We start from the raw sequence: 15,541 nt of genomic DNA on the forward strand, positions 1-15,541 counted from the left end.
ACAGGCAAGGACTTTCTGAACAGAACCCAAGTTACACAGGAAACAACATCTGGAATCAACAAATGGGATATTAAATTAAAAAGCTTCTGTACAGCAAAAAGCACAACCTATAGACCAGAAAAAAATTTTTTTTTGCTTATTGTTCCTCAAAGAACTAATGTCTAGAATACATTAAAAAATTTTCAAAAAATTAGAGCCTCCCCAAAATAAAAGACCCAACAAAAAATGGGCAAGTGAAATGAATAGACACACACACACACAGACACACATACACACACACACTCACAAAAGAAATGGATAGACACTTCACAGAAGTGCAGCTGGCCAATACATACATGAAGACATGCTCGATATCTCTGGCCATTATAGAAATGCAAATTAAAACAGCACTGAAATCCCATCTTAGCCAGGAAAGTTCTAGTCAAACAGAAATTCTATTTGACCCAGCTATTGTATCTTCCCCAAAGAGTTAAAGACATCATATTACAATGACACATGCACACTCACATTTACAAAAGCACAGTTCATAATAGCTAAATCTTAGAAGCAGTCTATATGTCCATCAACAAGTAAATTGGTAAAGAAAATGTGGTATTTACACAATGAAGTACTACTCTGCTTTAAAGAATAAGCTTGAGTCATTTGCAGGAAAATGGATGTACCTTGAGAACATAATTGAAATAAATTAGATACACAAACTTAAATGTTGCATGGTTTCTCTACGAGAAACCCAAAATACAGATAAAGGGCAAAATAATAGATAACAGGAAGTAGAGAGATCTTTCTCAAATGGGGAGGGGATCAAGAGATGGAGGGAAGGGGAGGGAGAAGAGGGAGAGGGGATGAAAAAGGAATTAAGATGTGTTATACACATGTACCAACTCCCCAAAAGAAATATAAACATTATGTATTACAAACATGTACTAATAAAAAAATTTTTTAAACCCGCTTAGGCTTTATTAGAAATGGATAAGCTGGGGCTGGGGATTTAGCTCAGCGGCAAAAGCGCCTGCCTGGCAAGCGCAAGGTCGTGAGTTCGGTTCCCGGTACCGGAGAAAAACCAAAAAAAAAAAAAAAAAAAAAAAGAAATGGATAAGCTGATTCTAAAATGTATATATGAAAATGTAGAGAACCTTAAAGAAAGAAAATGAAGAGAACTACAAACAACAAAACAATATTGAAAAAGAAAGAAAACTAGGGAATTTACACTACTAAATTTCAAGACTTACTATAAAACTACAGTTTTTAAGGCAGTGTATTACTGATATATTATCAACCTATCGATAAACTACAAAACAGACATTCCAGAAAAAACCCCACACATATATAATTTTAATTGATTTTCTCATAGCTGAAAAACTAACTCAATGGAATAATAGAATCTTTTCAATGAACAGTGCAGGAACAAGGGAATGTACATATCGGAAAAAAGATCTATACCCCATACATAAAAAAGTAAACCTGAAATAGTTCACAGCCTGAAAACAAAGCTAAAATTATAAAGCTTCTAGAAGAAAACACAGGACAAAAGACTGACCTTAGGGTAGAAAAAGATCTCTTAGGATACAAAAACATACTTAGAAACAGGAAAAAAAAAGATAAACTGGACTTCATCAAAATTTAAAAGTATTCTTAAGAAACATTAAAAGAATGAAAAGGCGGGGCTGGGGATTTAGCTCAGCAGCAAAGTGCCTGCCTGGCAAGCGCAAGGTTGTGAGTTTGATTCCTAGTACTGAAAGAAAAACAGAAAAAACAAAATACAATTGAACAACAACAAAAAAAGGCAAGACACAGTCTGAGAGAAAATATAAACAACACCTACATACAGCAAAAGATATAGCCATGGGCTAAGGATTATAGTTCAATGGTACAGGCACTGGGTTTGATCCCCGGTACACACACAAAAAGCATTCAGTCACCATATGACACAACAATTGTACTACGAGATATATATGTATATACTATATACTAATTTATAATCATCTGTTATTTTATGTATGAAATTTAATTTATATACTGTTTTTATATAATATACTTAGATATTTATAACTGTAAAGCTCTGCATATAAATGTTTATAGCTTTTCATTTACCAAAACTGAAAATAGCCCAAATGTCTAACAAGAACAAATTGTATTATGGGGCCAGGGATATAGCTCAGCAGCATAGCACCTGCCTGGCAAGCACCAGGTCATGAGTTCAATTTCCGATACTACCAAAACAAAACAAAAAATAAATAAAACAAATTGTATTATAACACACCATGAAATACTACTCAGTAATAAAAAGGTGTTAACTCCTGAAATAACATGGATAGATCTCAAAAAGAAAAATGTCTTCCTGAAAGGAATCAGAGCTGAATATGGTGGTACTATGCACATGTAGTCCCAGCTACTTGTGAGGCTGATGCAGGAGTATCACTTGAGCCCAGGAGTTTGAAGACAACCTGGTCCACAAAGCAAAGATCCTCCTCAAAAAAAAAAAAGAAAAAGAAAAAGCTCATGATTCATTTTCTATGACGTTTTAAAACTGATCTATAATGACAGAACAACCAGAACAGTGGTTGCCTTGGGTTAAGGTAGGGCATAGAGAAAGAAGAATGAAGAGAAAATTATGTGGGCTGATGAAGACGCTCTGTATCTCAATTGGGGTAGTATGATTACAGGGAAGCATACATTTATCAAAACTCATCCCACTGTACACTTAAACAGTACATTTAACATCTATAAATGAAACTTCGATGAAGGTTTTTTTAAAAACTTATTTCTGACAACAGAAATGGGCAAGGTGGGATAAATAATCAGAAATTTCATTAAACATCCTTCTGTTCCATTTGTTTTTCAAACCCCATGCATATACTTCATACTTTTTAATTTAAAATGTTTTCATGAGCCCAGCATGGTAGCACATGCCTGTAAATCCAGCACTTAGGAGGCTGAGGCAGAAGGATCACAGCAAGTTCAAGGCCAGCCTAAGCTACACAGTGAGTTCAAGGCAGGTCTGAACTATACAGCAAGACCCTGTCTCAAAAAATAAAGTAAAATAAAATGTTAGCACGAATATTGATTGTAAGGTTTTTTTCTGGGACATATAGTATGATACACTTAAAATTGCTTTATATTTTCCAAATGACAGCTGTATTTAAGCTCTCTGCACTTTAATATCTACAACTGTAAATTAGGGGTACAAATAACATAGACTTTACAGGTTTACTTAATTACTGACTAAAGTACCCACTACATTGGAAAAGGAAAACAAACAAACAAAAAAAACCTCAAGGTGTAGTGTAATCCCAGGACTTTGGGAGGCCAAGGCTTGCAGATCATGAGTTTGAGCCCACCTGGGCACCCTGTCTCAAAATAAAAACAAAATAAAAAATAAAAAAGGGCAGGGCTGTGGCTTAGTGCAAAAATCCCAGGTTGAGCTAGGTGTGGTGGTGTTTGCCTGTAATGCCAGCACTCTGGAGACTGAAGCAGGATGATCTTAGTTGAAGACCAGCCTGGGCAATTCAGCAGCTAAACCGTTTCAAAAAAGGGTTTTGGATATAGTGCAAAGGCCTTAAGTTTAATCCCAGGACTACAAAAGTAAAATAGAAACTAAAAAAGTTAAAAAACTTTGGTTTCTTTCCCTTTTCTATAACTCAATTACTTAAGACATAAATGGTATACAAGATATAATTTTTTTAAAATGCAAGTGTTTAAATTTTTAAAATTTATTACAGTAAAATTAATACCCCTCAAAATATTCCCCCTCACTTCAAACATACTCATCCCATCATTCCTGCTACCTTCTGTAGGAGTTCTGGAAGTTCCCTTTCATGAATGTCTTTAGTTGAACTGATGTAGCTGTCTCAATGTCCTGAATCTATTCAAAGCATTTACCTTTCAGTCATTGTGACTTGGGGAAGAGCCAGAACTCTCATGGTGCTAGATGCAGTGACTATGGTAAGTGAGGACACACCATATGTCCTCACTAGCCTACCAAGTCTGTTAGATGGCACTAGGCAGTATCATTCACTGTATTTTTTAATCACACCTTGCAGTGTGTCATTTACTGTAATAAATTTTTAAATTTAAACACAGACCATGTTATGTACCAACTCACCAGCACGAATGTAGTTAGTGTGTATTGCAAATATACACTAATAAAAATTTAAAATTGTAAACAAAAACAAAATAAACACTGCATTTCTTTCATTTTTTTCTGACAGTGTCTCATTATATATTATAGTACAGGCTGCCTTTGAACTCACTATGTAGCCTAGGCTGGCCTTGAATTTGAAGTAATCCTCCTGCCTCAGCCTCTTGGTATTGGGGTTACAGATCTGCACAACCACGCCTGGCTACCACATACAGTATTTTATGATCAACACTTGTAGCTCAGTGGTACAGCATTTGCCTCATATATACTTTATACGCAAGGCCCTGGGTTTGACCCCAGCACTGCAAAAATAATGTACAAATAAATGTATAAATGCTATTTATTCCATTTATTGTAGTAGCCCTACATATAATTTCCTATAGTGATAGCTTTTACTCAAACCAACTCCATTTGTGTGCTCTTTGCTTACTCTTTGGGGCCTTCATCTTTTGAACAAAAATAATACTTGCTTCAGCTGATAACCCCTAGAAATAGGTTTCTACCCACACCTATAATCCCACCATTCAGAAGACTGAGGCAGGAGGATCGCTGAAAGTTTGAGACTAGTCTGTGCTACATAGTGAGTTCAAGGCCAGCATGAATTACAAAGTGAGATTCTGTCTCAAAAAAAAAGTTTCTAAAACTGACTATAAAGAAAACTTTACCAAATTATTTAACTAGAACAATGAACATTCTTTATAAGAGTGAATAGTACAAATGATCAAGATAAATGCAATTATTATGTATTGTATTTATATATATATATACACTACTAAAATTAAAAAACATTAAAAAAAAAATGGAAAACCAGCTGGGGATGGTGGGGCATGTTTACAATCCCAGTGTTCTGGAAGGTTAAGACAGGAGGATCACACGTTTGACCCCAGCTGGGCAATTTACCAACTTAGGGAGACTCTGTCTCAAAATAAAAAATAAAAAAGGGCTGGGAATGTTGCTGAGTGTGAAGGCCCGCCCTAGGTTCAATTCTCAGTACCGTAAAAAAGAATAATGAACCATTCTGAATTTGTCTTACAGGTGCAAGACAACAGCTATAAAGCCATCAAGGACTACAATTTGCAATCACTTTTTAGTCTCCAGCATTTATACATTCTTAATTTTTTCAAATATTCACTTGACTCTGACAATCCTTCTTCTTCTGATTTTCTCCCAAGTTGCCTTTCTTTCCTACTCATCTCTGTCCTTTTCTTTCCACTGCCTTATTCATTCAATGCAACTAGCATTTTACTGGCCACCTAAAACTTGCCACCACTACTACAGGTACTACAGACATTATCCAGGGAGGGAGGGAGAGAGGAATGAAGCACAGTCCAGGCAGTGGGCAGAAGAAAAGAGAATGATCAAGAGCCTGGTGGAAAGCAAGAATATATACTATAAATTTAAAATTTAAAAAAAGCTAAAAAGGTGAGATCAAGTGGAAATATGCTGTGATGGGAATGACTGGAGGAGAGTATGCTGAGTGACTAGTCCGGGCAAGAAATGTGGCACAGTTTGTAATCGCTAAATCTTGGAAACAGCCCAAATGCCCATCAACTGATAAAGATGTGGGGTTTTCATACAATGGAGTACCACTCAGCCATAATGAAAGATAAACTTGAGACATTTTTAAGTAAATGGATGCACCTTAAGAGCATATTCTTATGTGAAATAAATCAGACACACTGTAAATACCGCATAGTTTCTCTGCTGTGAAAAACCGAAAGTATAAACAAAGACCAAAATGTATAATAGTTAGTTATCTGAAATAGGAAGAAAATGTTCAAGTGAGAAGAGGAACTAGGGAGGGGAAAGGCAGAAAGGAAGGGAAAAGGAAAGGAAAAATGGAAACAAAGCTTTTGTAAATAAGGAGGGGAAAAGGGGTTGAAGGGAGGGTAAGGGAAGGGGGAAAAAAAGAATCAAGATATATCATGTACACGTACAAATTCCCTATGATGATTGTGATCATTCTGTATACCTAAAATGTACCCATAAACTTAATTAATTAAAAAAAATCGGTGCCAATGTGCAGAGGAAGAAATGAACTTAAAAGATCAATATGGAGATAAATATATTACACTTGGTCAGGAAGCAGACATCCAGAGTGATGGAGAATGTACGAAGAATGATTCCTTAATTTCTGGCTATGGTAACTTAATAGATACTCGTCCCATTCGTTGAGTTAAGGACATCAAGTGGTCTAGACATAACGGATTTGCTTTGGAATTCGTTGAAGATACACTATAGATAGAAGCTGCGGCTCAGCACAAAGAAATTAGTGAACCGACATCTACAGTGAAAACTGCCTTTGGGGACAGAGGGCCTAGAGAGAGCCTTGAAGGAACAAAACTTCACACAGAGGAGCCTGCAAATAAGAAAGGGGGAAAGCCAGCCGACCTGAGCCACAGAACTTAAAAACTGTTAGCAAAGGAAGCAATGATCAACAGGCCCAAACACTGCTGAGCATTTCGGTAAGCTAAGAACTGAAGTGTCCGTCGGGTTCAGCGACTTGAAGGCCACTGGTTAACTTCGGCCGAAGTTCTTTCCCTAGCGATCAGGAGAATCTCTGATTACAGAGGACTACAGCGCTAAATGCAGGTAAGGAAATGAAACAGCTGAACACAGACAACGAGAAAAAGTTTGTCTGCGGACGGGGATAAGGAAGGAGACAGAGTGGCCGCGGGAGGGAAAGAGGGACGTTTATTTTGCTCTGTTTTCTTAAGTAGGAGAAACGTGAATAGGTGTAAAAGACAAGGGAAGAATCCTTCAAAAGGGGGTGATGATAGGCGAACACCCTGGCTGCTCCCCTACAACCCCCCAACAACCCCCCACACTCTCCAATCGGCCCGGCCCCGGGGCACCGCCACCCGGGCCGCTCCCAAGAGTCTTCTTACCGCAATGGCCCCCTCGCTCAGCTGGCAGGCCATGGCCGCGCACCTCTGCCTCCCGCGCTCGCACTGCACGCCAGACCCAGCTTCACTAAAGGGCGGGTGGCGGGGTGGGGGTGGGGGGGGTAGCGGGCTGCACCGCGATTGGCCGGAGGAGTTGTGCGCGCCTCTCACGCCCCCTACGTGCGAGAGGCGAGGGGGCGGGCCTAAGTGCCGAGCTGCCACCTTATTGGCCAAGGCGCGTTGAGCGACTCACGTGACTCGCTCGAGTCGGGGTTCAAGGCCTAGTGGCGGGATGGCGGGGGCCTGGGGCGGGGCGTAGAGTGGAACTGCGCGCCAAGTGCGGAGCAGTTGAGGCGTAGACTGCGGGCGGCCAGTTCCGGGAGCGTTCCTTGCGCGCTGAGGAAAACATATCCGGACAGAACGGTAGCTCGGAGGACAGTCGGAGGTGTTTCCTGATAATGCTGCTGCTAAATATAGTCAAAGCAGTGGCCCGGTTCCCTTAGCAACCCGGTGCAGGCCTCGCGTCTGTGCCAGACCTGGAGTTTGACCCAGCGTCATCCTCTGTGGGTAAATAAGGGCCAGTCCCTTTCGGAAAGTCTCCACGTGAGGAGCGCAAGCTCAAGGTAGATGCGATGGGGGCCCCACGTGTGATGGAATCACAGATGGAAAATCACTGAGTCAAAGATGCGCGGGAATTTGCCAGGTGGACTCCAAGTGAGGGACAAATGGTCTGTGCAGAAACAGTGAAGAGGTGAAATCTCGCAAGCGGGGGATAGCAATGGGTATACCTTCCTATTGTGGGATGCACAGGAAAAAGAAAAAGTGAGCGAATGAAGTTGAGCTTGTACTGCACTCCTATATGCTAGGAGGAGCAGGGATGAGTTTAAGGCAGAAGACAGATCTGTCACAACGTGGAGGATGGGTTGGAAGGAGAGGACCTGGAGACGAGTTATAACCCTGGAAAGAATCGCCTACAAGAGATGGGGAGGACTTGAACTGGAAGAGTTAGGTACTGAAGCAGGAAACCGAAGTATGTAAGAGATAGAAATATTTAACTTAATTGCTGGGGTGAATGACGAAGAAAAATCTAGAATGACTTGAGCAGCTAGAGTAGATGGAGGTCTAGGAGGACCTATGGGAGCTATGTACAGTAATCAGTTTCATCTTTGTATAGCCACCACCTAACTAGTTCCTAGAACAAAGTAGGGTTTTTTAAGTATTTCTGAATGAAAGGATATTGAATGAATTGCGGTAACAAAATAGATCCTTCTTCACTCTATGAACAACTATAAAAAGCAGGAATTGATTTTGTTACTATATGATTGATTTGATGAACACTTGATTCTCTGGAATTGTACTTCTGTAGATACCTGAATTCCTCTTTTCGTACGCACTTCCTAGACTGAAAGTAGCATGGATCTGCCTGTGGATGAATGGAAATCCTACCTACTTCGGAAGTGGTCTTTACTCCCAAAGTCGGCTCAGGTCACAATTTCTACCGCAGAAACTTTGAGCGAAATCTTTCTTCACTCTTCTTCGTTTCTTCGGTAAGTGAGTGGAAGGTTTTACCAGACATATTTTGATCTATAAAACATTCCCTTGACGTTTGCTCTGATGTAGTATGTCTTTTTGTTGGAGAGGTTAACTGCAGATTTTTACATTCTGGGGCATTTAGCAGTTCTTGCTGTTTTTACAGGGTTTTGGTTTTTTTTTAACTTTTAGAAACTTCAATTATAGAACAGGTAGGGTTGACTATTTTGCTGTTTCAGTGTCAACATTATATTTCAATAATTCAGTGCCTTGCTACAGTCACTAAGTTGCGAGCCTTGCCATTTCCTAAAGGATATAATGAAGATTTTCTAGTCCATAGAAATGCATAAGTGCTCACCTAGGGACAGTGGAGCAGACCCATAATCCTAGCACTCTGAGAAACAGAGGCAGGAGGATCACAAGTTTGAGCACAGCCCGGGCAATTTAGCAACTTATCAAGACTCTGCCTCAAAATTAAAAAGGTCTGGAGATGTACCTCAGTACAGAGGTCCTGAATTCAATCCCCAGTACCAGAAAAAAATTTTTTAGTGCTCAAATCTGGGAAGGATCATAGAAGTCATCTAGTCTTTTTGCCGAAAAACCAATATCAAACTAAATGAAAGACTCTTTACACTGAGGAGTTAGAAGGCAACTTTTATTACACTAGCAGGCTGGGGAATCCAGAGGCTCAAATCACCAGCCCAGAGTCAGGTTTGAGTTCAGTTTAAATAGGGTTTGGGAGTGGGAAGTACAAAGCTGATAGCAGATTATTACATGATTGGTTACATGGAATACAGGAATTATGTCATGTATTGTCAGGCAGGTTTACTTAAAAGGAATCATTTAACATTCTGGGAAGGAGGAGAGAGGGTGTGAATGGAGCAAGTAGAGTTAAATGGGTCCTTGACTGGGCCAATCTGTCCCAGACACAAAGTCCTTGAAGCAAGTTGGAAACAATATATTTTTCTAACTAAGGAAAACACAATCTGAAAAAAGGGGGAAGGGGGCTGGAGATTTAGCTCAGCGGCACAGTGGCACAGCACCTTGCATGGCAAGCATGAGGTCGTGAGTTCAATTCAGTACCAGAAACAAACAAACAAACAAACCAAAAACCACAAGCTGGACACAGTCAACTTGGCCCAGTGCATTATCAAAGAGAAGTGGATAGTCAAGACTGACTGAATTTAGGAGACTACCTACGGGACAGGCAGCATGAGCACAGTCACAGGCTATGAATTGATTTCTAACTTTTACTATAATATGCCTACAAGTCTGCTGTTCTATAAGTGTACCCTTACAGTCTAACCCCAGGAATTTTCTTTTCTTTTCTTTTTTGAGACAGGGTTGCATTATGTGTAGTCAGGCTGGCCTTGAACTCACAGTGATCCTCCTGCCTCAGCCTTCCAAGTGTTGGGATTACAGGCATGCACCACCATCCCCAGCCATTCAGAGAATTTTTGATCACTTATTTCGTGTCAGCCACTATGCTAGATGCTTAGAGTACATCCATGAACAAAAAATAGGCAAAGATTCTTACCTTAGAGGAGCTTAATTAATTCTAGCAAGGAGAAACAGACAATAAACAGAAATAAATATATAATATGTTAGAGGTAAGAAGTAGAAAAAAGAACAGGGTAGGAAAACTACGTAGTCCTGGGAGTAAGCATGCAGGCTGTGGTATTAATAGTGTAGTCACTTATGCCTCACTGAAAAAGTGAAAGTTGAGCAAATGTTTGTACACTAGAGTTAACAAAATAGATACATGAGAGTAGAGCATTCTATATAGAGATCTAGGTAGGAGTGTGTCTGGCAGGTTCAAGCAACAGTAAGAAAGCTAGCGTGAATGAGCAGAGTAAGCCAGAGGGAGAGTAGTAGGAAATAATGCCAGCGAGGTCATGCGGTGTGCACAGGGGCTAGAGGAGAGCATCGGCACAGATCATGCCAGCAAGGAAATGGGGACCTCAGACCTGTAATCACAAGGAGCTAGCTTCTGCGAATAACTTGAAAGCAGAGTCTTTCCCAGATCCTCCATATAAGCAGCCACTTTGACTGGGGCTTTGTGAGACCCTAAGCCAAGTCCACTTGGACTGGTGACCTATAGAACTGAGAATTATAAATGGGTGTTGTTTTAAACTGTTAAATTTATAATAATTTGTTGACCAACAATAGAAAACTAAATGATAGGATTTTGAGAGAATAGTGAAATGATCTGATTATATTGTAAAACATAGGTGAGCAAACTACAGCCTGTGAGTAAACCCATCCCACTCCTTGTTCTTTGTATGGCCTACTGCTTAGAATGATTTTTACAGGTAAACAGTTGCAGTTGATTTGACAATAAAGAGCACTGACTTTGGACCCTAATTAAGCAAATAATACCCATTTCTTTAAAATTTCATTCTTTCTCATTAATATACCTGTATTACAAAATACTGTACTTCATTATTGTTACATTTTGAATTTGGTCAAGAGGTTTTTTTGGAAATTTGTTTTCCTTATATAAATAGCTATGTAATAGGCTTAATTTTGCTCCTTGGCTTACAAAGCCTAAATGCTTTACTCTACCCTTTATAGAGGTCTGCTGGCCTCTGTTTTAAAGGATTACTTTCACTTGTGTTGAGGATAGATAGCAGTGGAAGTGAAGAGCCCTGCAGAATTACTGTGTTAACTCAGAGATGAGATGACAGTAACTTGGGCCAGGTGATACTACTGGGGATGAAAGAAGCAATTGGACTCTGAGGTAGATTTAATAGCATTTCCAGACAGGTGGGATGTGGGGTGTTAGCAAATGTGAGAAGTAAAAAACAATTACTATGTAGGGTTTTAAGCTATAAAAACTGAAGGTGGAAGGAAGATATTGCCATCACCTGGGAAGGTCGCAGATGGTACCATTTCAGGAAGATAAGTCCTTTTTTTTTTAAAAATTTAGTGTGATTTCTGTGTGGTTTTTTTTGTTTTGTTTTGTTTTTTGTTTGTTTTTTGTTTTTTTTGGTACAAGGAATCAAACTCAGGACCTTGCGCTTACCAGGCAGGTGCTTGTGCCACTGAGCTACATCCCCAGCAATAAGCGCTTTTATCTGAGCTTCATACATTGGTAGAGACCAGGTGGAGATGTCTAAATAAGTCTGGAGTTTAGGAAAAAACCTTGGATAGAGAAACAAATTTGGGAGTTACACATGGCATTGACAACTGGATAGGTTCACCAAGCAAAAAAGTGTAGATACTTATTACATGTGATGCATATTGATATTGTCTCTCCAACTTACCTCATTTAAAAAATGCTAATCAGGAACCACTAAAATTAATTTCATGACCCACTGAGTCATAACATGCAGTTTGAAAAATAATATCTAAAGCTTTATAGGATCTGTGGATTTCTTTTACAGAATTTCCCAGAAATGACAGGGGAACTGCTGATGAAACTGTGGATAATAGGTAGTTTCCCCAAGATAAATTGATAATGCTTTACTAAAAGAAAACTGTGAAAATCAACAATTATCATTGTTGTAGTTTTGGCACAGTGACAGGTATAGAAATAAAAGAAGAGCATTTGTTCTGGGTATGGTGGCACACATCTGTAATCTGCACACTCTGGGAGGCTGAGTCAGGAAGATCACAGGTTTCGAGCTTAGCTTGGGCAACTTAGTGAGACCCTGTCTCAAAATAAAAAATAAACAACAACAAAAAAGGGCTGGAGAAATGGAAATCAAAGTCCATTTAAGGGGTAAGCATGGTGGTGCATGCCTGTAGTCCCAGCCTTTGGGAAGCTGATGCAGGAGGATTGCTTTGAGTGCAAGGGAAGCCTAGGCTGCGTATGAGTTCAGGGTCCGTCTCAACTACACAGCGAGGCATTGTCTAAAAAACAAACATCTCCATTCAAAATGACTCAACAGGTATTTTTTAAAAAATTGTTGGCATGGAGCATGGTGGTGGCACATGCGTGTAATCCCAACACTTGGAAAGCTGAGGCAGGAGGATTGCTGCAAGCTCGAGGCCAGCCTGGGCTACATAGTGAGTTCAGGGACCACCTGAACTGTACAGTGATACCCTGTCTCAAAAAACAAAAACAAAATTTTGGAATTGTTGGCAAGGATGGGGAGGGTGCTTTTATGCTGTTTGTGGAATGTAAATTAGTATAGCCACTGTGGAAATCAGTATGGAGATTTCAAAAACAATTAAAAATAGAAAAAAAAAAACCCTAAATATAGAACTACAATTTGATCAAGCTATAACACTTCTTAGTATATTTAAAGTCAGTGTACTATAAGGATACCTGCATATCCATATCTATTGCAGCACAATTCACAGTACCCAGGACATGTAACCAGCCTAGATGCCTATCAACAGATGAATGGGTAAAGCAGTTGTGGAATATACACCGTTATAGCTTGTGTCTAGATGTCCCCTCAAAGTCTCATGCCATCATAGGTGGGGCTTTTCAGAGGTGGCTGGATCTAGAGTGTATGGTACTGAGATCAAGGATACGAGATTACTAAATTAATCTGATGGTTTGGCATAGTTCTGGGAGTGGATAATGGGAAGGCCCTCCTAGGTGTGCGTGCTGGAGAATATATAAGGGCCAGCAAAAGGGATACTGTGAGAGCTGCTGTGATCACTACTGCTGCTTTGCTGCATTGCTGCCTTCTTCCCTCCATGAACTGTTTCTCCTTTGCCAGGCCACCCTCCCTTGGAGCCAGCCAACTGTGAACTGAAACCTCTACAAACTGAGCTAAATAAACCTTTCCTCCTTGGACTCTGGGGGTCAAGCATTTTGTCTTAGCAACAAGAAAAGTAACAAAGACATACACAATGCAGTGTTTTCTAGCCTCAAAGAAGAGTGAAATTCTATCATTTGCAAGAATATGATGAATCTGGAAACCATCATGTTAAACAGAATATTCCTGATGCAGAAAGACAAATACCACATGTCCTTCCAAACATGAGAATATATGTCATCTAGAAAAGATGATAAGGTGGGCTGGGTGTGGTGGCACACATCTGTAATCTCAGCACTCAAGAGGCTGAGGCAGGAGGATCATTGTGAGTTCAAGACCAGCCTGGGCTACAAAGTGAGTTCAAGCCCAGCCTGAACTGCATAGTGAGACTCTGTCTCAAAAAGACAAAAAAAAAGGAAAGAAAGAAAGAAAAGATGACAAGAAAGTAGGAGAGAAACTATTAGACAAGAAAGGAAGAAAGAATAAGGGGAAAGGGTCTAGGGAAATGCCTAACTATGCCAAACCTCTTTGTTTCTATGATAGCAAAATATTTTAAATACATTGAAAACACCCAAAAAATGCAAAATGGGGTGGGGGGCAGGGAGACAAGGAAGGTTACAGGGATGAAAATAGTCAAAGTATGTTATGTGCATATATGAATCTGCGAAAATGAAACCCATTAATCTATATAATCAGTTTTTTAAAAAGAGTGGGGAAAGAATATAGAGAAAGAAGGTGGCTATTGATTAAGTATAATGGATCTAGAAAAAAGGGAAGGGGGCTAGGCATGTAGCTCAGTGCCAAGGCCCTGATGATGATGATTTGCCTATTTGTTTAACTTTGGAGTTGCTCAAGACTCAGCCTGGGCTTTCTTTCCTTTCACTCCATATGCCCAACTGAGGTAGTCACATTCATACCATGACATCAGTTGCCTGCTACATGATGATTAGCCTTAAAATTAAGCCTCCAACCCTCACCTCCCTTCTGAGAGTCACATTACTACCAGCTGACTACCTGAAAATCTCAGATAGCTTAAAATCCAACGTATGTAACCAAACTCATGATCTTCAAAATTACCTCAAAAATTACCTTCCCTTCCAATGATTTCTATCTTAGTGAATTGTACTGCCGTCAGACCATTTTCTATAATCAGAACTACACGAACATCTGTCTAGTCTCTACATGGAAACTAGTAATCATGCCTGATTTTTCCTTCTCCCTCAGAGCCACATTAAATCTATTCTCCAATTTTGTCTAATATTGGACTGTGAATGCTAGCTTCCTTCAGATTTGACAAATAGAACTTCTACTTGTGGGTAGGATGTGATAGGTCACAGCAAGCAACATTCCCAGTGCAACCAAAAACATTTTATACTATAGTAAACATTTTTAAAGATATCAGATGGCAACAAGAACTAGATGGACTAAAGTTAGAGAGAAGGAAGGCCGTTTCCTAGGTGATCACTAGCCCTTTTCTTTCCTGGGGGTAATTTCAAGTGGAGGTTCAGGCCAGGTCCCAGCAGAGGGACTGTTGTGGAGAAAACACACCAGCAGACGTGTGGGCATTCACATGGGGCTGATGCGATGGATTGGAAACTAGCAAAGGCCTAAATGTAAAGTCAGTTTTCCTCATCCTCAGGATAATATAGGAACCAACAAAAATAACAGATATGAAATACGCAGTCCTATAATCTTGAATTCTAAAACCCTCCTAGTAAAGGGGCCTATATCAAACACCTGAAAGATCTTGACAAGATACTTCCCAGAGTTTGAGCCCCTGTGGTATAATTAGCTAAAGATCTAGGCTCTAAACCAAAAGCTCAGGAGAGCCACACCCAAAGCAACAGTGAAAAACCAGACATGTACTGAGTATTATAAAAATGTAGCCCAAGGGTTGGGTGCCTAGCATGTGTGAGGCCCTGGGTTCAATGCCCAGCATCACAAAAAGCAAAAAAACAAAACAAAACCCTGTAGTCCTACCCTGATCCAACTCGGTTCTTGACTGGATGGAAGTAGGCCAACCACTTATCCTATCTGCCTAATATAAGGGAGGGGCACTTTCATGATAGAAGATGTCAGCTAGCTTCATTGTGTGTTCTACATGCAATGTCAAAAATACAGTACAAGAATTATTACATATGCAAAGGTACATTAGACTGACCAGTAATCCAGAGAAAAAATAAACATCAGGAAGGGACCAACTCATGTCCACATATAAAGATTAGTAGACAAGGATTTTTAAATAACTACAATATAGATGATTAAGAAAACAG

The 15,541-nt window shown here is 39.8% G+C and overlaps 2 protein-coding genes across 3 annotated transcripts in view; one reads left to right on the top strand and one right to left on the bottom strand.

Annotated features, from left to right (window-relative positions):
• The window catches only part of Rpa1 (replication protein A1, 70kDa), a 57,772-nt gene extending 50,638 nt beyond the window's left edge, over window positions 1-7,134 (bottom strand). Inside the window, exon 1 of the mRNA XM_005402602.2 lies at window positions 7,027-7,134. Coding sequence (XP_005402659.1) covers window positions 7,027-7,059 — 33 coding nt within the window. The 5' untranslated portion in view covers window positions 7,060-7,134. The remainder of the gene's footprint in view (window positions 1-7,026) is intronic.
• Window positions 7,135-7,290: 156 nt separating this feature from the next.
• Window positions 7,291-15,541, top strand: part of Smyd4 (SET and MYND domain containing 4) — a 50,707-nt gene continuing 42,456 nt past the window's right edge. For both annotated transcript variants that reach the window (XM_005402603.2, XM_013503458.1), the window contains exons 1-2: window positions 7,291-7,646; window positions 8,425-8,570. In XM_005402603.2, the coding sequence (XP_005402660.1) occupies window positions 8,437-8,570 (134 nt within the window). In that variant the 5' untranslated portion in view covers window positions 7,291-7,646; window positions 8,425-8,436. The remainder of the gene's footprint in view (window positions 7,647-8,424; window positions 8,571-15,541) is intronic.

Source organism: Chinchilla lanigera, unplaced genomic scaffold (assembly GCF_000276665.1).
Source record: "Chinchilla lanigera isolate Chin_1 unplaced genomic scaffold, ChiLan1.0 scaffold00080, whole genome shotgun sequence".
In the NCBI taxonomy this organism is placed as follows: domain Eukaryota; kingdom Metazoa; phylum Chordata; class Mammalia; order Rodentia; family Chinchillidae; genus Chinchilla; species Chinchilla lanigera.